Below are 26,522 nucleotides of genomic sequence, written 5' to 3' on the forward strand. Positions count from 1 at the left end.
AGTAGGGTTTTCCCTTGCGTTGCAACGGCCGTGGCTTTTGTGGCGCGATGGGTAACGATGCTTCGTGGGGTGTCAGTTGTTGATGTGTGCAAGGGTCCCTGGTTCGAGCCCAGGTTGGGGCGAAGAGAGGGACGGAACGGAACCTACACTGTTATAACAGCAATATCAAAGATTTGTTTTTATAACTAACCCAATACAGACCACAGCCTGTCGTTTCCAATGGGAGCAAATTAATCATAGTGGGCAGAACAAGCATGGAGGAGAGCAGAGCCATTCGCGAGATCCTGTTGGCGTTTTATAGTATGTATGTGCATATTTCCGTTAGGGAACGCCCACTCTGAAATGCCCTTTGCACTCCTTCTAAACAATGCATATATGTTTAAACTTTGGCAAAGGGTAAAGTCTAAAAAACAGATCTTAGTTTTGGGAAGAGAACTGTACTGAGATCAAATGTATTATTGGAGAGAAAATGAGCAAAATGTCGGCCGAAAACCATCTCCTCCCACTGCCCGCCACTGGGCTTACTCTCATTACCATATTTGGTGGTGAGTGGAAACGCCAACCGGATGCCTCACATTTATACATTCGGTGAAACATCTGACTAGTTGTTCTATCTGTGGCAATATCGTATTTGGAGCTAGCAAACGGAGAAATGTTTACCATATTTTGTAAAACGTTTTATTAATTCGACGAAAATAATGGATATGTTCAGTAAACTGACACATCTCTTTCAACAGGCGTTGGAGACCGTAAGTAATGGTTGTTGACAAGACCTTTTCGTATTCCACTTCCTGGATTTAGCTAGCTGGGTAGATACTGTATGATGCAAGCTAATTGGCTAGCAGCTAGCTAACTTTACTTCTTTGACTTTGGCCCATATAACGTTAGCCAACGGCTAAAAAAGTTAGCTAGCAGCTAAAAGTTAAATATTTACAGGCCTTACATTTGGTTAAATGATGCGCCAAATAACAAGTTGCAGCCTAATCCAACTCGTTAGCTAGCTAGCCAGGTAGTCAAAACTAGCTAACAAGATGGTGACAAGCAATCTAGATACATTTGTTTGGTGTAATATGCTTTTTGAATAATGCCAATGTTATTATGAAGTTGTGTAGATGTGTTAATCATTCGGACAAGTATCTAACGTTAGCTTGCTACCTTAAAACTACATATGCCATGGCGTCTGAAATGTTTGTTGATAAAGAGTTCCAGCTATCCCATAGAGATAGATGACTCATCTTTGTATCTCTGACATTATAACGCCTGTGAAAGCAAGTAGGCAATTTTCTTCATGATTGTCTGATCCCTCCTGATGACCTGGTTGGACATGACTCTAACATGATCACCAGGAGAGATCACCCAATGAAGTTGGAAGTCCCAACCAGTTAACTGCATTAAAATAGTGGAAGCCCTTATTGGCTTTGGCCATGTTATTATAGCTTTTTGACCACTGGAGACCTCTAACATTCTTTATGGACTAGACTGACCTGAATCCATATTTGCTCAGGTGGAATTCCACAGACATATGATACCACATTCCATCAGTAGGCAACTTTCTTGGGGGATGGGGAGAGTGACAAGCTCATACAAGACAGGAAGAAGCTTAACTGATCAATGGAATATGTTTTGTGCTGGATAGGACATAATTGTTTAGGCACACATTCATTGAGCTGAATCATCTCATGTTTCCGTTCTTCTATTTTCTAGAGGGAGCCATCAGTAAATTTATTGGACTCTTTCTTGGACCACTGGAAAGGGATAACCAATTATTACATTGAAACTACTGGTAAGATTGAGACACTGCTGAAATGTTGAAATTAAGAAAATGTTGAATACCCCGGATGTGCCACCAAGTGAACTTGGCCTGAGTTACATTGCGAACTAACTTGTTGGCAGTAGGTCTATTTCCTTTTAATACTGCTGTCATATTCGGCATGTGTTCATAATGGCCTATGTTGAGAGTGCATTCAACTGTGATGTTTTTCCAGGTCAAACGAGGCCTGTAAAGCAGACAGACATCCCATGGCGATTGAAGCAGATGCTGGATATCTTAGTTTACGAAGAGGGCCAACAGGGGCACGAGGAGATGGGCCCTTGTATGGAGTACCTCCTACAGCACAAACTGCTGGAGACCCTCTGCACCCTAGGCAAAGCACAGGTACCACACACACAGCAGATGAAATGTTGTCATATGTGGTATGTTTTGATAACCCTCTCTTTGACACTGATCTCTTCGTCCTGCCAGTACCCCCCAGGAATGAACCAGCAGGTCCTGGTGTTCTTCTCCAAGATCCTGGTACAAATCCAAAAGCCAATGCTTCACATCCTCAATGTGTATAGGCCAGTCCAGGTAAGGAGTCATTCGTTATTGTTCGTCACTATGTTGTCTATGGCTGTTGGAAATTTGATATACAGTGCATTCGGGAACTATTCAGACCCCTTTTTCCACATTTTGTTACATTACAGTCTTATTCTAAAATTGATTAAAAAAAATCCTTCATCAATCTACAGACAATACCCCATAATGACTAAGTGAAAGCAAGTTTCTTTGCCATTTTTGGTTATGTATAAAAATAAATACCTTTATTTATATACAGTACCAGTCAAAAGTTTTTATTTATGTTTTTACGGTTTTCCACATTGTAGAATAATAGTGAAGACATTATGTAGTATCCAAAAGAAATGTTAAACAAATCAAAATATATTTTATTTGAAATTCTTCAAAGTAGCCAGCTTTGAACTCTCTTAGCATTCGCTCAACCAGTTTCATGGGGTAGTCACCTGGAATGCAATTCAATTAACAGGTGTGCCTTGTTAAAAGTTCATTTGTGGAATTTCTTTCCTTAAAGTGTTTGAGCCAATCAGTTGTGTTGTGACAAGGTAGGGGTGGTATACAGAAGATAGCCCTATTTGGTAAAATACCAAGACCATATTATGGCAAGAACAGCTCAAATAAGCAAAGAGAAACGACTGTCCATTACTTTAAGACATGAAGGACAGTCAATCCGGAAGATTAAGACATTTTAACGTTTCTTCAAGTGCAGTCGCAAAAACCATCAAGTGCAATGATGAAACTGGCTCTCATGAGGACCGCCACAGGAAAGGAAAACCCAGAGTTACCTCTGCTGCAGAGGATATGTTCATTAGAGTTACCAGCCTCAGAAATTGCAGCCCAAATAAATGCTTCACAGAGTTCAAGTAACAGACACATCTCAAAATCAACTGTTCCAAGGAGACTGCATGAATCAGGCCTTCATGGTTGAATTGCTGCAAAGAAACCTCTACCAAAGGACTCCAATAAGAAGGAGAGACTTGCTTGGGCCAAGAAACATCAGCAATGGACATCAGACCAGTGGAAATCTCTCCTTTGGTCTGATGAGTCCAAATTTGAGCTTTTTGGTTCCAACCACCGTGTCTTTGTGAGACGCAGAGTAGGTGAACGGATGATCTCCGCCTATGTGGTTCCCACCGTGAAGCATGGAGGAGGTGGTGTGATGGGGTGTTTTGCTGGTGACACTGTCTGTGATTTATTTAGAATTCAAAGCACACTTAACCAGCATGGCTACCACAGCATTCTGTAAAATACTATTATCTATCGTTGTCTCTTTACCAAGATAAAGTAATATTTTAAATGTGCTTTCCTTAACTGTAAAATTGTCCTCCCAAAATTCCTGACATTGTTCTCAACAGAAGCTGGTTCGTCTGTGTGGTCTTCTGGGATCGCAGACTGAGAAAGAGGAGGCCCAGTTTATGTTTGTTGTTTGCTCCAGGGTGAAACAAGATCCATATGTTCTCAACTACATTTTAGAGGTACTTTAAAATTCAACCTTTTTGATTTGGTTATGCATTTTCAAGCACTAAACATGTGTAGGCAATGGGCATACTGAATAGTAGTGCTAATGGTAGAAGTTCTAAAATTAAAAGTAGTGGTAGTAGTACTTTATCACGTCATTAGTTTGACAGTAGTTGACTCTTTGTGGTTGATTTCATTGCATCATCCGAAGTAATGTCAATGTATGATTGTATTTATAATTTTTTTTACACTGTTTTACTTGTCATGTAGATTAAAAAGGATAATCACTCCAAGAGGTCTATTTCTACCTCTGAGGATACAGAAAAGGGGAGAAGTGGAGAGACTGTGCCTTCCAATTACCCCACAGCTTCCAACCCTGCCTCCACCTCCAGTCCTCAACAGCACTCACCCACTGACTCTCCCTCCACTATTTTCCCAGCCAATGCAGGCCTCATCCATGTCTTGGTCCACTTGAGCAGAAGCCAGGTGTGTTCAGCAAGGACTATTTTACAAACCAATACATAATTCATGAATTTGAGGCTTGTAAATGAACATCAAGTTATCAATAATTTGCCACGTTTTTCTTTGTCTCCTTGTTCAGAAAAGCAGAGTTGCACTGAAAGCCTTTGAGAGCTTGCTGCTCCTTGTCAGCATACCAAAGGAAGATACTGCAGTGTGCCTGGCTGAAAGCACCCCACTGTGTCAGCTACTAGCTGAGAGGTTGTGTGAGCTCTTCAGCCAGCTCCCGGCTACGCTGGAACCTGCAGACATCCACAGTTTCCCCCAGACCCACTGGAAGTAAGTTTAGTGGCCCAGAGCATGCAGGAGCCCTTACTGGTTAACAATGTACTGAAAACTCAAAATAGTCATGATTCTACAAGCCTCTCGTTCAGTTCACCACAAGGGGCTTATTGGCGCTGTAATTTGTGAAACTTGTAAAAGTGTGCTTTAAACAATGTACATTTGCCATACAAATAAGATTATTTCTTGGTACATTTGAAACAAGGTCTAGTTGTGACCCCAACCGGACTAAATTGTGAATGACTCGGAATGCATTGCTTGAGTGCCGTGAGGGTGAAAAGTTCATTATCGTTCGAACTGCAGCACCCCAAATGATTTGTTCTTGAGTTTGAGTTTGTTGGGCAGATGGGCTGTTTATGTTTTGGTTCTACAAAGCTGTGTCCCTCATAATGTTCAATAATCAATTAATTGCATGAAATCTTGCACCATGTGATCAATTACCAGTTCTAAATGTGTTATTTAAAAATAAAATAAAAAAGTGCTGTTTGCAGCATGATCTATTTTACCTGCACTCATATAGGACAGACAGTTGTTGGTCAGAACACGTCTCCAGAGAAACCAGAGGTGCACATATTAATCATTCTGTAGAATTCATTACAGCCAACAGGTCAAACAAACTGTTAAAATAAACAAGTCACTCAGAAAAATGAATCGTTCGCGAACTGCACTTTACCACTTGTTTCAGCAGAAGGGTGTGGGAGGGATGGAAGAGGAGCAGGGGCCGGTGTGTGACAGTCTGTGTGGCACGAAGAGAGGGACAGTAGCCAAACCGACTCGCGCTAGTTAGATAAGCTATGGCAGCAACAAGTTTGTCTATCATACCATCTGGTCGTGCCTGCTTCAAATTGTTGTGAAGAAGCTAGCTAGCTAACTACAGTAGCCAACTTAGTTAGCCAGCCATCTAGCTAATTTATGCTATTTTGCTGGGCTCCCTGTCCTTGTCTACAACATACTCATAAAACTGTTTATAGAACTGTTTTTATTAAAATGTTGCATTTAAAGGTCTATCCTTGCAGGCTATGTAGCAATGTTAGATAGATAATTTGATTCAAAGATGCAGAAATCGCTCCACCCATTTCCTGGTTTTCAGTTTGACAAAACAAGGAAGGAAGTGTAGTGTAGAGAATCATTAAAATATATTTTCCATAACCAAAAATATTGTATTTTCAGCTGTTTTTGAAGCAGTTGTACAAAACCAAAATGAAACGTAAGAACAGGAAGCATGGAAATGGTGCATATAGAACAAATATATTGCTTCTAAGACTTGCTTTCAATGTGGCTCAGTTGGTAGAGCATGGTGTTTGCAACGCCAGCATGGTGTGTGCAACGCCAGGGTTGTGGGTTCGATTCCCACGGGGGGTCAGTACAAAAAAAAAATGCATGAAATGTATGCACTCACTACTGTAAGTCGCTCTGGATAAGAGCATCTGCTAAATGACTAAAATGTAAATGTAAAATCTGTAACACACGTTTGCATGAATTAGCATATAATACCCTGCAACAATAATTCTTCTTTTTCAAGACCTCTGCAATCCACCCTGGCATGCTGTCAATGAAATTCTGGGCCACATCCTGACTGATGGCAGCCCATTCTTGCATAATCAATGCTTGGAGTTTGTCAGAATTTGTGGGTTTTTGTTTGTCCACCCTCCTCTTGAGGATTGACCACAAGTTCTCAATGGGATTAAGGTCTGGGGAGTTTCCTGGCCATGGACCCAAAATATCGATGTTTTGTTCCCCGAGCCACTTAGTTATCACTTTTGTCTTATGGCAAGGTGCTCCATCATGCTGGAAAAGGCATTGTTCGTCACCAAACTGTTCCTGGGTGGTTGGGAGGAGTTGCTCTCGGAGGATGTGCTGGTACCATTCTTTATTCATGGCTGTGTTCTTAGGCAAAATTGTGAGTGAGCCCACTCCCTTGGCTGAGAAGCAACCCCACACATGAATGGTCTAAGGATGCTTTACTGTTGGCATGACACAGGACTGACGGTAGCGCTCACCTTGTCTTCTCTGGACAAGCTTTTTTCCAGATGCCCCAAACAATCGGAAAGGGGATTAATCAGAGAAAATGACTTTATCCCAGTCCTCAGCAGTCCAATCCCTGTACCTTTTGCAGAATATCAGTCTGTCCCTGATGTTTTTCCTGGAGAGAAGTGGCTTCTTTGATGCCATTCTTAACACCAGGCCATCCTCCAAAAGTCTTCGCCTCACTGTGCGTGCAGATGCACTCATACCTGCCTGCTGCCATTCCTGAGCAAGCTCTGTACTGGTGGTGCCCCGATCCCGCAGTTGAATCAACTTTAGGAGACGGTCCTGGCGCTTGCTGGACTTTCTTGGGCGCCCTGAAGCCTTCTTCACAACAATTCAACCGCTCTCCTTGAAGTTCTTGATGATCCGATAAATGGTTGATTTAGGTGCAATCTTACTGGCAGTAATATCCTTGCCTGTTGAGCCCTTTTTGTGCAAAGCATGATGACGGCACGTGTTTCGTTTAAGGTAACCATGGTTGACAGAGGAAGAACAATTTTTTCTAAGCACCACCCTCCTTTTGAAGCTTCCAGTCTGTTATTCAAACTCAAGCTGGTCCTTTTGTGGCAGGGCTGAAATGCAGTGGAAATGTTTTTTGGGATTCAGTTCATTTGCATGGCAAAGAGGGACTTTGCAATTCATCTCATCACTCTTCATAACATTCTGGAGTATATGCAAATTGCCGTCATACAAACTGAGGCAGCAGACTTTGTGACACAAATATTATTTTTCATTCTCAAAACTTATGGCCACGACTGTACATACGAACGTGTTCTTCAACTACCACAAAAGTACTTTTAAAGAGCTGTCATCATTAGATGCAACATAATTTCTCTCTCCAAATAATAGCCTGAACTTTAATCATTAAATTATCATTCAACTAAAATCAAACTTAATTTACACTAAACGTTTTACAAAAGTAAATCGTGGATCTGAAACCCACATAATGAATGAATCGGTTGCTTTGCTTTCCTAAGTGTTGTCCACTTCATCCTGCCTTTTATTCCCATCTTCTGACAGATCACTTTGTCCTGTCTTGCAGTTTTCACATGCAACAACTGTAGTTTAGACATTTTTATGGTCTAACTGCCCCACAATCCTAAGTAACAAGGTTGATTATAGTCTATCAAAGTAATCAGACCAATTATTTTACTAAATTTGACTATGTAACTACTTTGTTTTAAATAGTGAAGTAAAACTTTTAAACTTCTTCCATTACCACAAAAATACTTAGAGCTAAAGCAAGCCCCACAACTTTACTTGTACAGTTATCATCTTGTTTTGATTTGGTAATGGACCTGGTGATGTTTTGTGCAGTGTTCCATTCTCTCAGAGCGGTATGCAGGAAAGGCAGTCGTTTCCTGGTAGTGAGCACATGGAGAGGTTTTTCGCTTGGCTGGACTTCCTTGACCATCTGATGAGGGAGGCACCAAAGGTATAAAAAAAAATAAGAAAAAATAAGTAGAAATACTTGACCATTTAATTGAGTTTCCACCAAGAGAGGATGTCGAGTGCAGTATATTTGCTGTTTTTGTAGCGCCTCGCTGTGAAATTGGCCAAAGAAATTCACCATTGCTGGCTTGTCGGTGTTCTACAGCATGAGCTGCTCCAAATGTAAGTGACCCCCACCTACATTTTCTCCAATGGGGTTTTGTACATATACAGTGCATTCGGAAAGTATTCAGACACTTTCACGTTTTCCACATTTTGTTACATTACAGCCATATTCTAAAATTGATTTTTTTCTCATCAATGTACACACAATACCCCATAATGACAAATCATTATTTAAAATAACATCAAATTGACAACTATTGAGACCCTTTACTCAGTACTTTGTTCAATCTTGGTTTCATCAGACCAGAGAATTTTGTTTCTCATGGTCTGAGAGTCTTTAGGTGCCTTTTTGGAAAACTCCAAGCGGGCTGTCATGTGCCTTTTACTGGGCGGTCAGCTCTAGGAATAGTCTTGGTGGTTTTAAACTTATTCCATTTAAGAATGGAGGCCACTGTGGTTTTGGGGACCTTCAATGTGGCAGAATTTATTTCGTACCCTTCCACAGATCTGTGCCTTGACACAATCATGTCTCAGAGCTCTACGGACAATTCCTTCGACCTCATGGCTTGGTTTTTGCTCTGACATGTACTGTCAACTGTGGGACCTTATATAGACAGGTGTGTGCCTTTCCAAATCATGTCCAATCAATTGAATTTACCACAGGTGGACTCAATGAAGTTGTAGAAAAATCTCTGGGATCTTCAATGGAAACAGGATGCACCTGAGCTCAATTTCGAGTCTCATAGCAAAGAGTCTGAATACTTATGTAAATAAGGTATCAGTTTTTTATTGTATTAAGATTGACGGGAAAAAATTATTTAATCCATTTCAGAATAAGGCTGTAACAAAATGTGGGAAAAGTCAATGGGTCTAAATACTTTCCGAATGCACTGTACCTGGGATGTATGGAGTATTATTAAACAGTGGTTTGTGTTTAGGTCCGAGATGGGCGTGCTGGTGAACACGGCGCTGCTGTGCTGCTCGGTGCGTCACATCCAATCCCCTGCCATGTTGGAAGAGCTGGTCTCGTTCCTCCTAGGCAGACACACAGAGAGGGAGCAGCGCTTGGACACAGAGAGTCATGTGCTGCGTTATCAACTTATAGAGCACTGTGACCACATCTCCGATGAGGTAAGCCGAAGGTGCTGCTACTGTAGCCCTCAGTAAAAGGCTGAACATGACTAAAGACGAGAGAACTGGAGTTCACATCTCTCATGTTGCTACTATGAATATAGTTAAGCTATTTGTATTCCCTTATTCTTCTTTTGGCATACAACACTAAAGGAAGTACCAGCGTTACTGCTGGTGACATGTGCTGTACTTTCTCTCTGCCTCCTAGATCAGTATCACTACTCTGCTCCTGTTTGAAGAGCTCCTACAGAAGCCTCACAGGGACATCCTCTTCAACCTGGTCCTGAGGAACCTGGAGAACCGCTGCTACGTGACACGCACTCTGGGGGGAGGGGATGATTGCAGGCATTTCACTGACACCGATCCCGTGGAGGAGAACGGGTAAGTTAACTCATCCAGAGGTAGAGCTCCAATGGACAGATGACCTCTCTGTAGGGGCTAATAGAAATCAAGGTTGTTGCGAGCCATCATGACTATGACTAGTTCATGACAGACCAAATGGAGTATACAGTCAGCAATACCATTCAGGAATGGCTTCTGCACTATCCATATCTTTTTGTGTTCCCCGTACCTGAACAGAGAACTAGAGGAGGACCCTTTCTTTACAGACATGTATGGTGAGGATGAATTCAACAGCTCAGAGCAGCTTCTGCATCGACCCCAGCTCATGAGAGAACATCGCTGCAGTGGACAAACTCAAGCATTGGACATTGTAAACAGGTGCCGTTAACCACAGAATGAAATAGAACACTGATAAAGTGAACTGCATAGAGAGAAATGTATTACTGATGGTTAATTGAGTCTAGGCACAACATTCATCCCCTCATTCAAGTCATAAAGAAAACTGATCAGACATCTCTCATGAAGGAACTACTTATTGTATTTTAGCATCTATAACTCGCTTTACAGTTTTTAAACTTTACACTGTCGTTTTGTTTTGCAGTTTTCTGTGTTTGGTCCCTCAAGAAGCAAAAACCTCTCAACATGTCCAAGGTGCCCGATATGAAACTTATGTCCATGACGCTCATGGGCAGGTGAGCAGAGAACTTCAAGCAGTGAAAGTCAATGCCAAGAGTAGCATAAGTGCATAAATTGAGGTCTCCGATCTAAATCATTAGATTTGTTTTATTTTTTTACATCTAGCTTAAAGAGTGCACTGCATTCTTGCTCGATTGGGATTGGCCGAAGTCCCTCAAACCAACCGAGTTGTCTGTATCCAGTTCTGACTTCTTCGAAGGCCACTTCCTCAAAGTCCTGTTTGACAGAATAGGCCGGATCCTTGAGCAGGTAGCCTTCAAGGGATTTATTTTTGTATTTTGTTCATTGGTCCACTGTTGATTCAATCCCAAAATGTTTTGCATGTCTGCAACCAAGCTCTCAAGATGGAGCACTTTCAGTACAACTGTGTTTCGTATATAGTACAATTATTGCATAGTCATCATAATACATTAGTGACCACCATGAGTGCTGTGTTTAGTCACAAACATCCCCTCACTTGTGACGTCTCTCTCTCTCTTAGCCCTATGAGCTGAACCTCCAGGTGACATCGGTGTTGTCCAGGCTGGCTGTGTTCCCTCACCCGCACCTCCATGAGTACCTGCTAGACCCCTACATCATCCTGGCCCCTGGAGTCCGCTCCCTGTTCTCTGTGCTCATCAGGGTGGGTGACCTCTACACGAACCTCCTTCCTTGTCTTTTTTGGAGGTTTTACCGAGCTATAGTTTTGACAAATACATTCCTAATTATGTTTCTCCTGGTTTGAAAGGTGATAGGAGAACTGATGCAGAGGATCGAGGTGATCCCAAACTTCACAGAGAAGCTTGTGCATGTCCGAAGGCAGCTGATGGGCCTGGATGGGGAGTCTGGGTAAGTGCCATTCTAAAATAATAATAAAAAAATTCCCCTCATCCATCTACACACAATACCCATAATGACAAAGCAAAAACGGGTTTAGAAATGTTTTGCTAATTTATAAAAATTGATAACATTTTACTTAAGTATTCAGACCCTTTACTCAGTACTTTGTTGAAGCAGCGATTACAGCCCTCGAGTCTTCTTAGGTATGACGCTACAAGCTTGGCACACATGTATTTGGGGAGTTTGTCCCATTTTTCAAGGTAGATCCTCTCTGTCAGGTTGGATGGGGAGCATCGCTACACAGCTATTTTCAGGTCTCTCCAGAGATGTTCAAGTCCGGACTCAAGGACATTCAGAGACTTGTCTCGAAGCTACTCCTGCGTTGTCTTTACTGTGAGCTTAGGGTCGTTGTACCGATGGAAGGTGAACGACCGCCCCAGTCTGAGGTCGTGAGAACACAGGGGCAGGTTTTCAATCAAGGATCTCTGTACTTTGGACCGTTCATCTTTCCCTTTATCCTGACTAATCTCCCGGTCCCTGCCGCTGAAATACATCCACACAGCATGATGCTGCCACCACCATGCTTCACCGTAGGGGTGGTATTGGCCAGGTGATGAGCAGTGCCTGGTTTCTTCCAAATGTGACGCTTGGCATTCAGGCCAGAGAATCTTGTTTCTCATCGTCAGTCCTTTAGCGAATTAAGTGGGCTGCCATGTGCCTTTTTTACTGAGGCGTGGCTTCTGTCTGGCCACTCTACCAAAAACGCCTGATTGGTGGAGTGCTGCAGAGATGGTTGTCCTTCTGGAAGGTTCTCCCATCTCCACAGAGGAACTCTGACCTCTGTCAGAGTGACCATAGAGTTCTTGGTCACCTCCCTGACCAAGGCCCTATTCCCAATTGCTCAGTAAGGCTGGGCAGGCCTGCTCTAAGAAGAGTCTTGGTGGTTCCAAGCGTCTTCCATTTAAGAATGATGGAGGCCACTGTTCATGGGGACCTTCAATGCTGAATACATTTTTTTTTTCTGGTACCCTTCCCCAGATCTTTACCTCAATCCTGTCTCGGAGCACCTGAATACTTATGTAAATAAGTTTAATTTTTAGTACATTTACAAAAATGTCTAAACCTGTTTTCGCTTTGTCATTGTGTGTAGATTGAGAACTTTAAAATCCATTTTAGGATAGGGCTAATGTAACAATGTGGAAAAGGGGTCTGAATAGTTTGTGCGTCCTGAACGTGATGGTCAGTGATGTAGTGGTTAAAAGCTGGTCACCATGCATGCTGAATGAAGTTCCTTATTTTCAATGCAATATGTGCGTAAATGCTTGTGCAATATAAAAAGGATGTAAACGGCATTTATGTGCGTTGACCCTCCACTACACCAATTGGTAGTACAATACAATACATGTGTTTGTCCTAATAAGAAAAACCACCCTCCTGAGAAGCAGACAGGAAATGACAATGATTTTGTGTGGATCTTGCCTCCCCAGAGTGGATCACATGCCCCTGCTTAAGGGAGTGATCATCCTGGAGGAGTTTTGTAAGGAGCTGGCAGCCATTGCCTTTGTCAAACTTCCCGCCAACAACACAAACTTGCAGAACACTGACACCGTGTGAATCCTTGAACGGAACTCTCAGTCAGAAGACACCGGTCATAGCTGCTTACTTCTGTTGGTTGCACGACAGGAGGTACAAGGACACTAATTGTTCTCCAAAGATGAAGCATTGGTACTTGCGAGAATAGCAAATCTGTAAGATTCATCAACATTTTTAAGTTTATTGTAAATGCTGAAATGTTTTGCTTGTTACATAATGACTATGCAAATTATCACCTGGAAGTAATGTATGCAGTCGGTCAAATCAATGTAAAAGGTTGCGTTCCATCTTGTCTTTGTAACAGTTGCGTAGGCTATCCCTGGTTCCTGAGATATTAGAATGATGATTGAGCCGGTATTCATGTAGGATCATGTTCATTATGGTCTAAAAGGGAAAACTGATCCTGGATCAGCACTTTTAATGAAGTTTGATACATGATCATCTGGGCTGTGAGACTGGTTGGAACAACCTAAAACTGTGCATTATCCAGTTTAACTATTGATACTTTCTGTTTACATGGCAGGATGAGTCTGTCCTGGAGGCAGAACTGAGTGGTTTTTGCGAGATGGGCCAGGTACAATCTATTAAAACATTTGCTTTTTGGTATTAATTTAAGGTTAGGCTTTTAAAGATTTGTGGCTGTGCTAGCTAGCGACCACTCTATGGAGTTGCTTCCAGAACAAGATTCATGACAAAACGCTTACCTTTTCTCACATTTTATTTCTGTGTTGAAGTGATGTCTGGTGTCCTATGTGGACCAGGGTCTTTATACACATGGGTCTTAATACATTGTTTTAAACATCAGTCTTTGTAAAGTATGATCATGCAACTTAACAATTGAGATGAGCCTCAAACTATTTAGCTTACTAAGAGTTGGTTTTCTGTATTTTAAAACAGACACAGCGACATGAGCAGCAGTGCAACCAAATATAATGCATTGAAGTTTGCGTCCCTCTCCTACACTGTGATAGCTGAAGAGATTATTTTTGCTTCGTACTCTGTCAGAAGCCACCCTGTGCTTGCCCTAACGTCATGCTTTCATAACAGTAATTCGATTTTTCTGCCATGGGTATTACAGATTTCATGTGGCTTATCTAAAATGGATCATATCATGAAGCTAGATCATGAGTGGTAGATGAATAATAGAAGACTTGATTGAACATTTGATCAAAAGGTTGTAGACCCTATTCTGAATTGCAGTCCATTTTCCACATTGTTTTTCAATCTTTTCCAGCAGTTTTCTGAATGGTGGTCCTGTGTGGCTGTTGGTAGAGCATCAGGGTTGTGGGTCGATTCCCAGGTGGGACCAGTACGAAAAAGTCTGAAAATGTACTCACTTATGTCAGTCGCTCTGGATTAGAGTGTTTGCTAAATGACAAATGGTGTACAAATTGATAAACGTAATATCACCTGTAGTAATGTCTGCTCAAAGGTACATGTCTTTTGGCCGCTCATAGACGGGTACTTGCCCCACACATTCCTAATGCATTCCCAAAATCATCTTCAAGTAAAAAGTCTATTGTTTTTGGAATGTCATTTCACCCGCTCCTTAGTAGAGACTATGCACTGGAAGGAAGGACTCAGTAATTATTCTCTGCTGAATCTTGTCTCTTAGCTGAGGATTCTCCACTTTGTACCACTGAAAGCGAGGGCTCTCGATCAGTGGTGGTTGACTGGTGTGTGGCCCCTCCCCAGTGTGTTCTAAAGACACCACTGTGTTGAAGCAGAGTCCATCTGTCTTCCCAGGGACCCTTCCATTGTGCTGTAGTCCCAGGATTCCCCTTGTGTTGACGTTGAGGTCGTAGTAGGAGGAGGGCATGGCCTCTTGTACCAATGTGTTGGCCGCCCATGTGACTGTGTGGGTTTTCACAGACACAGCCACAGGGAGGTGCAGGTCCTTAATGTTGCCCAAAAGGAGCCAAAGCACCCCATCAGAGCTGCTGAAGGTGAGGAGAAGTCGCTGTACAACAACATGGCAGCACATGTCTATAGGGTGAACCACAGGATGCCAAGGCTTCTTTCGGTATTTCAGGGCGGTATCGATGAGTCTGAGGATGTCACGACCCCTCAAGGTGAGTGGGGAGTCTTGGTCCCACCACTGAGCCTGGAGAGACTCTGCATCAGCCTCTGCTGTCGTCTTCAGGGAGCCTCCTAAGGGAGGAAAATATGCGGGAACAGCAGTGAAGAAAGTAACTAATCAATGCTGCCAACTCCTGAGGAATACAAGAAGTTCAAAACAAAACTTGACAAGTTGACTTGTTGGAAAGGTGGCAACCAATGACAGTGCCACGTTGAAAGTCACTGAGCTCTTCAGTAAGGCCATTCTGCCAATGTTTGGCTAGGGAGATTGCATGGCTGTGTGTTTGATTTTATACACATGCAATGGGTGTGGCTGAAAGGTGTCCACATACTTATGTATATACCCACCCACTCATTCTTGAAGAATATAAAAGCTGAGCACAACTCTAAGCCTGCCATTTGTATGAAAAGCTAAAATACGTGGATAAACTTTTACCTGTAATCTCCGCCAAGAAAACAAATCGGATCCACTGTGGCCCCTGTTCTTGGACCAGAACCAGGGTGATTGGTTTGCAGTCGAATCCAGCCTCTTCCTTCACTTCCCTTCTCATAGCCTCCACAATGCTCTCTCCCTCTTCCATACGGCCAGCTGGAAGGTACCACTGTTTGTAGCAATTCTCCTTGGCCTCCTGCACCATGAGCACCTCATTCTGCAAATACAGGTCACACACACACACAATAGGATGCACTTTGATGAAAAGTGTAATGATGTCTTTAAATTAAAAAAAAAAAAAAACAGTACCAGAAACTATTCATGCCCCTTGCAGACCTTACTCCACGATGACATTCCTGAGGCGGCATGTTAAATCCATGGGGAGCCCTAATAAACAAGGTAGATTGTACATTTGAACAGCAGTAGAACCAAACATTTCTGAAACACAGCCATACAAACATTTTATATAACAAGAGGTGTGTGTGTGTGTGTGTGTGTGTGTGTGTACACACACACACCCTTTCAAATGAGTGGATTCGGTCACACCCGTTGCTGACGGGTGTATAAAATCAAGTGCACTGCCATGCAATCTCCATAGACAAACATTGGCAGTAGAATGGCCTTACTGAAGAGCTCAGTGCCTTCCAACATGGCACAGTCATAGGATGCCACCTTTTCAACAAGTCAGTTGGTCAAATTTCTGCCCTGGTAGGGCTTCCTCGGTCAACTGTAAGCGCTGTTATTGTGAAGTGGAAACGTCAAAGAGCAACAACTGCTCAGCCACGGCCTGGTAGGCCACAAAAGCTCAAAGAACGGGCCTGCTGAGTGCTGAAGTGTGTAACCACGCTATTAGTCCTATACTACGGCGACATCAAAAAATCTAGGCCTATCTGAAATGCAGCCATATACACAACTGCAATTTTGCACACAAGAAAGCATGGGATGTTGAAGAGAAGCCCCACGAAGACTGGTAGCCCAAGTGATGAGCTAATTAAAACACACACCATAACCATTGATTCAGGACCATAGACAGAAGGCCAGTTAGTGCGATGAAAGGATTCACTGCCAATTTCAACACCACTTAAGTGGACAGCCAGGACAACAGGAACACCATGCCAGGGCTCACCTCAGAGCACAACCAACAGGCTACTTTCCTATACCCATAAACTAAGGGAAAGCTGTATATCTATTGGAGGTTATGATTTTACGAGGTTACGATTATGATTTTACACCGATACCCATAATTGGAGGACCAAAAAAGCCGCTACCGATATTAAATCGGCCGATTTAATAAAAATGAGAATTTGTAATAATGACAATTACAACAATACTGAATGAACACTTAATATAACACAATTTAGCCTCAAAATGAAACATGTTCAATTTGGTTTAAATAATGCAAAAACAAAATGTTGGAGAAGAAAGTGCAATATGTGCCACATAAGAAAGCTAACGTTTAAGTGCCTTGCTCAGAACATGGGAACATATGAAAGCTGGTGGTTCCTTTTAACATGAGTCTTCAATATTCCCAGGTAAGAAGTTGTAGTTATTATAGGACTATTTCTCTCTATACGATTTGTATTTCATATACCTTTTGACTATTGGATGTTCTTATAGGCACTTTAGTATTGCCAGTGTAACAGTATAGCTTCCGTCCCTCTCCTCGCTGCTACCTGGGCTCGAACCAGGAACACATCAACAACAGCCACCCTCGAAGCAGCGTTACCCATGTAGAGCAAGGGGAACAACTACTCCAAGTCTCAGAGCGAGTGACTTTTGAAAGGTTATTATCGCGCACGAGCTAACTAGCTAGCCATTTCTCATCGGTTACACCAGAATCTTGGGAGTTGATAGGCTTGAAGTCATAAACAGCGCAATGCATTGCGAAGAGCTGCTAGTAAAACGCACAAAAGTGCTGTTTGAATGAATGCTTACGAGCCTGCTAGTGCCTACCATGGCTCAGTCAGACTGCTATCAAATCATATACTTAATTATAATAAACACAGAAATATGAGCCTTAGTTTCCGGATTCGACCATATTAATGACCTATCATCTCGAAAACAAAAGTTTTTTTTCTTTCAGTGAAATACGGAACCGGTCCGTATTTTATCTAACGGGTGGCATCCCTAAGTCTAAATATTCCTGTTACATTGCACAACCTTCAATGGTATGTCATAATTACGTAAAATTCTGGCAAATTAGTTCGCAACGAGCCAGGCGGCCCAAATGGTTGCATATACCCTGACTCTGTGTGCAATGAACGCAAGAGCAGTGACAATTTCATGTTAGCAGGCAATATTAACTAAATATGCTTGTATTGATTTTAAAGAAAGGCATTGATGTTTATGGTTAGTTACATTGGTGCAACGACAGTGCTTTTTTCGCAAATGCGCTTGTTAAATCATCACCCGTTTGTCGAAGTAGGCTGTGAGTCGATGAGAAATTAACAGGCACCGCATCGATTATATGCAACGCAGGACACGTTAGATACATGGTTTATGATATCTTATAAAAAAACTAAGTTTAATTCTAGCTAGCAACTTACCTTGGCTTCTTGCTGCCCTCGCGTAACAGGTAGTCACTCTGCAATGCAGGCTCCTCGTGGAGTGCAATGTAAGGCAGGTGGTTCGAGCGTTGGACTAGTAACCGGAAGGTTGCAAAAACGAATCCCCGAATCAAGACAGTTAACCCCCGTTCCTAGGCCGTCATTGAAAATAAGAATGTGTTCTTAACTGACTTTGCTAGTTACAAAATATTTTAAAAAATAAAATACAAATAAAAATAGGCAAATCGGTGTCCAAAAATACCGATTACCTATTATGAAAACTTGAAATCGGCACAAATTAAAAATCGGCCATTCCGATTTAATTGGTCGACCTCCCCTATCTATCAATAGGAATTAGACCCGCAAAAGCAAGCAATGACATTAAGAATCACAAATGTAACATGCATTGAAGTAAAAAGCAATGGCTTAAAGTAAATAGTACATTACATTTTTTTTTTTATCTGCCAAACAACCAGGCTTACATGAGAAAACCATTGAATTAATCATTCTGGCATGGCGACCAATGCCATAAAGGTTTTAGTTTACCATTTAGAAGAGCTGCAGCCTCCTTGATTATGTGTTGAACCTCAGTTTGATTCAATTGTATTTCCCGGTGAAATGTACTTGTTTAAGTCCCTCTCAAATGCCAGCTGGACAAGCTGGGTTTTTCATTGATGTAACATGCTGTGTTTGTTCACCTAATACATTCTTCACGGAGAAAGAATGTTCGTACATTGCTATAGATGCCACTAATGTTAATCCATGCTTCAGTGCCAACACCACAGTCGGCATTGCTGACCAAGGCCCGCTGTTATCTATGCAGAACACTTACACGGAACCCAAACCGGCTGCGCTCGTGCGGCATCGTGCATAAATGTATTTTGTCCCTCCACACCAAACGCGATCATGACACGCAGGTAAAATATCAAAACAAACTCAAACAATTATATTAATTTGGGGACAGGTCGAAAAGCATTAAACATTTATGGCAATTTAGCTAGATAGCTAGCATGTGCAAGCTAATTTGTCCAATTTAGCTAGCTTGCTGTTGCTAGCTAATTTGTCCTGGGATATAAACATTGAGTTATTTTACCTGAAATGCAAAAAGTCCTCTACTCCGGCAATTAATCCACACATAAAATGGTCAACCGAATCGTTTCTAGTCAACTCCCTCCCAGGCTTTTTCATCTCTTGACTTTATATTGTGATTGGCAACTTTCATAAATTAGGTGCATTACAGCCACTGACCTCGTTCGTCTTCAGTCACCCACGTGGGTATAACCAATGAGATGGCACGTTGGTACCTACTTATACAAACCAATGAGATGGGAGAGGCAGGACTTGCAGTGCAATCTGCTGTGAGAAATAGAACTGATTTATATTTTAGCAGTTGGCAACGCAGACGCTCGCGAGCAGTGTGGGTGCAATAATTGAATAAAAGATTTCTAAATATATTTTGCAGCACACGCGACGTGAGCGGTGTGGTCGGCCTGTTAGTGGCGTCCATTTGCGATTTACATTTGCAAGAATGTGCGAGCCACAAACTCTGCTTCCACTGGTATTGTTTTGGTTAGATCCAACAATGGCTTGACCTTGTTCACATCCAAAAAGTCTCGGGATCCACGGCACAGATCTTCCACCAGTTGACCGTGATGACATTTCCCCCAGGACGACATCCAAAGTGCTGAAAAAAAGTTTACACTCGTCTCCATAATCATGCTGACCCACTGTGCATTCAACTACATACTCTTCCAGAATTTCTCATGAGTCTCCGTTGTTTACTTGGAGCTGAGGTGCTCATGCCCTGCTGGCATGCCTCCCAAAGGTTTTCAAATTCATCATCAAACGTGTTTTTCAACGCACCCATACATAGTGCGGACAAGTTTGACACCGATGTGCAGATCAGTAGCTTCTAAAAAGTTGCTGCGTTCAGAAGGGTCGGAGCCCCAGAATTGAAAGTCATGTTAACAATAAACTCAAAGTTTGGCTCTATCGCTGCTTAAAATAAGCCTTGGCCTCAAATCTCACATCCGTGCCATATACATGAGTAGACTCGATTTTACATCATCTGTCACTTGATTTCAAAATTACTGTGGCGAGGTGGCCAGAGCATCTCTGATCAAGTAGTCTTTTAAGTTTTTCCCCAGTGTACTGTGCAGCAACCGTGGGTTTCCCAAATAATTTGTACAGGGAGCTACACACATTGAAAAAGATTCTGCCGCCTCAGACGACCTAGCGTGCACCCCATTCAAATGCATTTGGTGATTTAAAGTTATCACATTTGGCATTAAGCGATTCAATTGATCTTGCAATATTTTCTGCATAGCCCTGTGTTTCAGGGACATCACACGAACCCCGTCGTAGTATTGAGGCCAACATTTGTTAGCTCTGAGATAAGGTTTGTAAGTGATAAAGCATCACATTGTTTGCTTGTTGCCATTGGCAGCAACCGCTCTCGCACACTGTGTGTCTACAGATCGAATAACAATAGAAATGTTAATCACATCCAGTTGGATCTTTTAGTTCCATCGACTTTCAGTGTATACCACGATTGACCAATTTCCTCTGACAATCTTGCGAGCTATGATTTCGTTCTGAAGGTCATGGGATGTGTATTGTTTTACGTGGATTTGTGCTAAATGCTTTTGCAAGTTCCTTGCCTTTTCTCAGCGTGTATTCCAACAGACATACAATGTTACTGCTTCCTTCTCCCCATAGTCAATCGCATCCAAACTCCTTCCCAAAGGACGCTCATTTACTGTGTTGTAAGATTTTCTACTTAGTAAGCCTCCAACATGCACCAAGCTAACATTACGTTATTACCAGGCATTATAGCTATTACACATGTTTTCCACTAACCAGCTAGTTATGTCTCAATGCAGCTTACACAAGCAAACTGATGTTTCCACTTGCAGCACATAATAGGAACTGGCCCAACCACAAGCCTGCGGGGGCCCCATCTCGTGATAACAGCAACAGTGTCTGGCATGCTTGACCCTGTGAAAACAGGAACACACACACACACACACACACACAAGCCATAGCTTATCCAAGGCACTCACACCCAGACTTAGAAGCTTTGATAGAAACCTAACATCATCAGAACATTGTGCAAGATCGCAGGAAGACGCATGAACAGATGGAGCCAATCGACGGTGACAACGCCTGGACCTGAGCCAACCAGAGGATCGGGACTTCAAGACTCAACCTACTTTCTGTGTTGTATAAAACATGTAAACAAACTGTTTTAGGGGCTCTCTTCTGCTGGCTCCCTCAGAGCTACTGGAACGAGTCCGTGCACGCTGTACCAAATATCTTCACTCTGAATAAACTATCGCTTGTCATACAATTTAGCGCCTTGTCCGAATCAGTCCTTGACCGACTCTCCCTTCTACTCATTCCACCAACAACTGCAATAAACTCCCAACGTCCACAATCCCTGAAATACTTTTATCTGCTCAGTATTCACAGGAGTGGATTTTTTTTTCCCCATTGCGCTTCGTGTTTTTCATAATCATGCATTTCACATTATTTTTAAAGAGGTATGCTTCCCTGCCCTTTAGTGTTGTCATTGGCATGTTTCCAACTTGAGTAGCTAGTTTGAGTGAAGCTCCATCCGAATTAGCATTGGAGCCGAGGATAACAGCATCCGCCGTGCGGGAATATTCAAGCCACTCTGTTCTTGAACCCGGCGCTTTCTCCCACTGAAAATGCGGCACAGGTAAGTGTCGAGACAAACCTGTGCTGGCTCCTCACAGATGTCGTCAGGTGCTAGTGGCTGGGGTAACGGAGGTGCAGGCGTTTGTTGTGATGTTACCCCCATGCTGCTGGTGGTAGGCCATGGCTCATTTCGATATTGTTGGTCAGCAGGCGGCGAGGGGGATGGGTGGGTATTGCAGTTGCTGCTCTCCTCAACCTCTGGTCAGGCTAGCAGGCTACTCGGCATCAGTCTCAACATGGTGGTCCTCAGTTTTTGCTCTTGGCAGTGCCCATTTTCGGATATCCATGCTGATCAAAGCTTCGCCGACTAGCTTTAATTATTCAGTGCGCCACTACCAAAACTTAAGGTAGCTGTCTGCAAAAGTGGAAAACATATGTACATTTTACCCCGCCCTGGGATCCAATGAGCTTCGTAATGAAGGCGGTACCTTAAGATATTGATTGCATGGCTAGGTGCCAAATCATAATATTTCTGGATTTTAACTAAATCATGATTACTGGCAGGTTCTTCCATCTCAGCCAAAGAACTCTGTAGTTCGGTCATTGGGTTCTTGGTCACCACGGTCCTTCTTGCCCAGTTGCTTAGTTTGGTTGGATGGCCAGTTCTAGGCAAAGTCTGAGTAGTTTGACATTTCTTCCTTTCCCCAATGATGGAGACCACTGTGCTCTTAAACTTAACACTCTAGAAATTATTTTATACCCTTCCCCAGATATGCCTCATCACAATTCTATTCCTTGGACTTCATGGTATAGTTTCTGCTCTGATGTGCACTGTGGGACCTTATATAGACAGGTGTGTGTCTTTCTAAATCATGTCCAAACAATTGAATTGGCACAGGTGGACTCCCAAGTTTGGTGTGACATCAAGGATGATCGAAGGAATATGGAGTGTCATAGCAAAGGGGGCGTGAACACAATTCAAAACCTATGTAAATTATTTCTGTATTTCATTCTCAATGTGTTAATTTCTAAACATGTTTTCATTTTGTCATTCTGGGGTATTGTGTGTGTGTGTGTGTGTGTGTGTGTAGATGGGGTGAGAAATCCATTTTGAATTTAAGCTGTAACAAAATGTGTTAAGTCAAGGGGTATAAATACTTTGAAGGCACTATAGCTGAAAGCAGAGCCATGATTCTGGCTATAAGTGTAGAAATTAGCTATATCATGTTCGAAACATTTTTATAGCAGGAATTAAGTTTAACTGGAAGTGTAAGTTCCATCAATTCCTACTGTACATTTATTTTAGACAAAGGCCACAGAAGTCTAATGTCCTTAGGCCATGCGGACTTCTGCATGATAGAATGGTAACGTGTTAGGTTAGTAAGTGACCTAATTAACTTACTTAGCTCTTTAGCTTGGTGAATTAATCCCTTATCCTTACAGAGTTCATTGCTCACTACCTTTTCATTGAAGATGACAGCGCTGACGATGTAGGTTATCGTTTTCCTCAAGGCAACTGCTTGGACCTCTGCGGGTGCCGAATCGAACTCGTCGTTCACTTCTAGTCCTTCACCATTTAAAAGCTTTTCCACATCATTGTTCACATTCATAACTGCAGGTGACCCCACAGGACAAGCCTGGTCCCTGCAAAGAGATGCATAGAAAGTTGCACATTGCATCTATGCCCCCAACAATTTCATAGTTAAATCTCAATCACCGTTTAAAAAATGTTGGTTGAGGTTTATTCATAAAATTGAGCATTTAGTGTGAGACTTTATTTTCATGCAGTTTATCTTCGGTTAACCAATAACTCTACAAACATTTTTTGGTGTGTCAGCTGATGCTTTTCACTGAATTATTGTAACATTAGGAGTATACCACTGAGTATACCAAACATAAGGAACACCTTAATAATATTGAGTTGTGCACCCCCCACCACCTTTTGCTCTCAGAACAGCCTCAATTCATTGGGGCATGGACTCTACAAGCTGTCAAAAGCATTCCACAGGGATGCTGGCCCATGTTGACCCCAATGTTTCCCACAGTTGTGTCAAGGTGGCTGGATGTCCTTTGGGTGGTGGACCATTTTGATACACAAGGGAAACTGTTAACCCAGCAGTGTTAGTTCGACACACTCAAACCGGTGCACCTGGCACCTACTACCCTACCCCGTTCAAAGGCACTTAAATATTTTCCTTGCCCCATTCACCCCCTGAATGACCCACAGTCTCAATTGTCTCAATATATTTTCTAACCCGTCTCCTCCCGTTCATCTACACTGATTTGAAGTGGATTTAACGAGTGACATCAAAAAGGGATCATAGCTTTCACCTGGTCAGTCTCATGGAAAGATCAGGTGTATACTCAGTGTAAACTCAAGAAAGAAAGGTACATTTTTGTTTAGGTTGGTGACAGGTGTGTGTCGATTGGCACCAGGTTGGCAGAAAGAGTCAGATACAAAATGTAAGCTAATGTTTAATGAATGAGGCGTGGCCCTATCTAGAAACCTTACCAGCTGCACTGATAGCCTACCGGCGGGTGCTTTTTCAAAGCCTATGTCATATGCTCCAGTGAGTAATTGGCTCCAATTAGTAATTTGTTATTAGGAGGAGGAGTTGAGAAATACATTTGACATCAGCTTGCACGTTGTGGAACATAACTTCCACGTCGTTCATTATTTTCCATAGAATGCATAGCCCCTTGTTGATTAAAATTATAGCCATGGTATAAAAGTGCTGCTAGAAAATCTGTTCAACATCCACTGAAGTAGCTGGCAAATTAAATGAATAGCTACAGTAGTTGCCCGGGTAACCAACCACTTGCTAGTTGGGCTAACCAAACCATCAGTCCTAGCTTGGTATTATGAAAATCTAATTCAACAATACCAATGTTTTCAATTCGACTTTTGCTTTAAAAAGCAGCTCAAACTAAACGATGTAAGAATGAACTATAGCCATTGAATTCTGCTGTGCCGATATACCATGCGTTATAGGGAAATAATGCACGCTCTAGAATGCCCTTCAAGCCAATAAGAAATGAGTATTCAACAATGCCACGGTATAACATCCTATAACACACGGTATATTTGTATACTTGAATGGCTAGAGTTCATTCTTAATGTTCTATGTTTGAGCAGCTTTTGAAAAAGTCTAATTGAAAACATTATTGGCATTGTTGAATTTGATTGTCAGTGGCAAGCTAGGATTGATGGATTGGTTAGCTAAACTAGCAAGTCTGTTTGGTTACCATGGGAACTACTTTAGCAAGTTTACTAGATGGCTATCTACTTCAGTGGATGTTGAACACATTTCTACTGGCAAATGTGTTATATTATAGCCATGGTATGAAAGGGTATAAACAACACGGGGCTCTATGCGTTCTTTGGAAAATAATGCAACTCCATGGAAGGCCAGTTCCACTCTGCCAGTGGGTCTTAGAACACACTTTCCATGTAGTTCATTATTTTCCATAGACCGCATATCCCCTCGTTGATTATCCCTTACCTATAGTGTAGGCACAGACCAAACAATTAAGCAATTAGGCATCCTGGGGGTTTGATATGGCCAATATACCACGGCTAAGGGCTGTTCTTACCCACAACGGATACAGCCCTTAGCCGTGGTATATTGGCCATATCACAAAACACCAAGGTGCTTTATTGCTATTATAAACTGGTTACCAATGTAATTAAAGTGGTAAAAATAAATGTTTTGTCATACCCGTGGTATACCACGGCTGTCAGCCAATCAGCATTCAGGGCTCGAACCACCCAGTTTATAATGAGAAATTTCACTGGATGTATAAATGTGAAGCATCCGGTTGGCGTTTCCACTCACTACCAAATATGGTGGTAAGAGGAAGCCCAGTGTCCGGCAGTGGGACAGGACAAGATGGATTTTGGCCGAAATTCTGCCAATTTTCTCATCGACAAAACATTTGATCTCAATACAGTTCGGTTTCCAGAACTATAATCGGTTACTAACATAGTGGACTAAGTTTAGTAGATTTTACCCTTTGACAGATATTGCCAATGACATGTTAATTAATATTCAGTGGCTAAAATTTCGCATGCAAGTATCGCTTTTCCGGCGGCATGTAGCCAGCCTGACGCGGTGGGCCAGTATCCTAATTAAAGTTAACTGGTTCGAATACATGTGTGACAAGGTCAAAACTGTCGACGTGACCTTCGCTTGAGCAAGTTATGCCACTCGAATTTCTCCAGGTAAACCGTTTTACTATGGATGCCCCTATAAAAAAACACTACATTGCACCTAACTGGTATATTTAAAAACATATCGTAGGTGCGCTACTGTAGCTAGGACAGCCATTCAGCATTGGTTTGATGTCGCTGTTGAATGGGTGTGCAAATGAACGTCTCGACATTACCAAAGTAATAATTAGAAATTACATGGTATTTATACCAATTACCTTCACTGAAGTGACATCAACTTTGATCGTCGTTCTCGGCTGGCTTGTTTACTTGACAGGTGATCTCAGCTAATCTTACTAACATCAGCCTCTTTAAGTCCTTGACTAGTTGAGAGGCTTTGATGTGTTACAAGAAACAAGGATAATATTGTGTCTGTGCCTCAGACTTCAAGGCGGCACCCTACACTGGTTGGATATCCCGGTTTCGAATTGAACGAATCATGATCTATTGTTTTACAAAGGACCGCCCCAGCGCTTTCTGTTCCAACAAGCTCTTCCGGGATAACCAACACAGTCGCTAACTAGCACAGACGTTTGGAGTTCCGAAATCGTTTTCCGCTAACATCATGCATAGTGCGCATAAATCATCACACACATTTCAAAACGTCACAACAACCCTTCTACGCTAAAACGAGTAACATATTAGACAACTGTAACCTGTGAAACGTTAATCTTGTGGCTACCAAGTAGAAACTAATGTTAGTTAGCATAGCTAACGTTATTTAACATTGTTCGGCCCATAGAAAGCCAGCCCGCTAATACCTTTAACTTGATTGTTATCAACTCGAAATCGGCTAGCTAATCAAATGTATGTTTTTGTTATAAATGAACTAGTTAG

At 42.2% G+C, this 26,522-nt stretch overlaps 2 protein-coding genes across 8 annotated transcripts; one reads left to right on the forward strand and one right to left on the reverse strand.

Moving 5' to 3' along the window:
• Positions 1 to 71: 71 nt before the first annotated feature.
• fhip2b (FHF complex subunit HOOK interacting protein 2B) lies at positions 72 to 13,561 on the forward strand. 3 transcript variants are annotated; one of them, XM_045708371.1, is made up of 17 exons: positions 72 to 300; positions 1,705 to 1,783; positions 1,986 to 2,155; positions 2,243 to 2,347; positions 3,688 to 3,807; positions 4,061 to 4,276; positions 4,392 to 4,588; positions 7,937 to 8,054; positions 8,157 to 8,233; positions 9,115 to 9,307; positions 9,516 to 9,688; positions 9,887 to 10,027; positions 10,251 to 10,341; positions 10,451 to 10,594; positions 10,827 to 10,967; positions 11,073 to 11,173; positions 12,652 to 13,561. In XM_045708371.1, the coding sequence occupies exons 3-17, from the start codon at positions 2,036 to 2,038 to the stop codon at positions 12,776 to 12,778; spliced, it is 2,064 nt and encodes a 687-aa protein (XP_045564327.1). In that variant the 5' UTR covers positions 72 to 300; positions 1,705 to 1,783; positions 1,986 to 2,035; the 3' UTR covers positions 12,779 to 13,561. The 3 variants fall into 3 exon arrangements, with proteins under 3 accessions (XP_045564327.1, XP_014030330.1, XP_014030331.1); XM_014174855.2 differs by lacking the exon at positions 72 to 300 and adding an exon at positions 533 to 749; XM_014174856.2 differs by lacking the exons at positions 72 to 300; positions 7,937 to 8,054; positions 8,157 to 8,233 and adding an exon at positions 533 to 749.
• On the reverse strand, positions 13,458 to 26,098 carry nudt18 (nudix (nucleoside diphosphate linked moiety X)-type motif 18). 5 transcript variants are annotated; one of them, XM_014174859.2, is made up of 4 exons: positions 25,904 to 26,098; positions 22,936 to 23,119; positions 15,273 to 15,486; positions 13,458 to 14,908 (listed from the first exon to the last, which is right to left on the reverse strand). In XM_014174859.2, exons 2-4 carry the CDS (start codon positions 23,083 to 23,085, stop codon positions 14,307 to 14,309), a joined length of 966 nt encoding a protein of 321 aa, XP_014030334.1. In that variant the 5' UTR covers positions 23,086 to 23,119; positions 25,904 to 26,098; the 3' UTR covers positions 13,458 to 14,306. The 5 variants fall into 5 exon arrangements, with proteins under 5 accessions (XP_014030334.1, XP_045564329.1, XP_014030337.1 ...); XM_045708373.1 differs by lacking the exon at positions 25,904 to 26,098 and adding an exon at positions 15,579 to 15,656; XM_014174862.2 differs by lacking the exon at positions 22,936 to 23,119 and having other exon boundaries at positions 25,904 to 26,063.
• Positions 26,099 to 26,522: the final 424 nt, after the last annotated feature.

This window comes from Salmo salar, chromosome ssa26 (assembly GCF_905237065.1).
Source record: "Salmo salar chromosome ssa26, Ssal_v3.1, whole genome shotgun sequence".
NCBI lineage: Eukaryota > Metazoa > Chordata > Actinopteri > Salmoniformes > Salmonidae > Salmo > Salmo salar.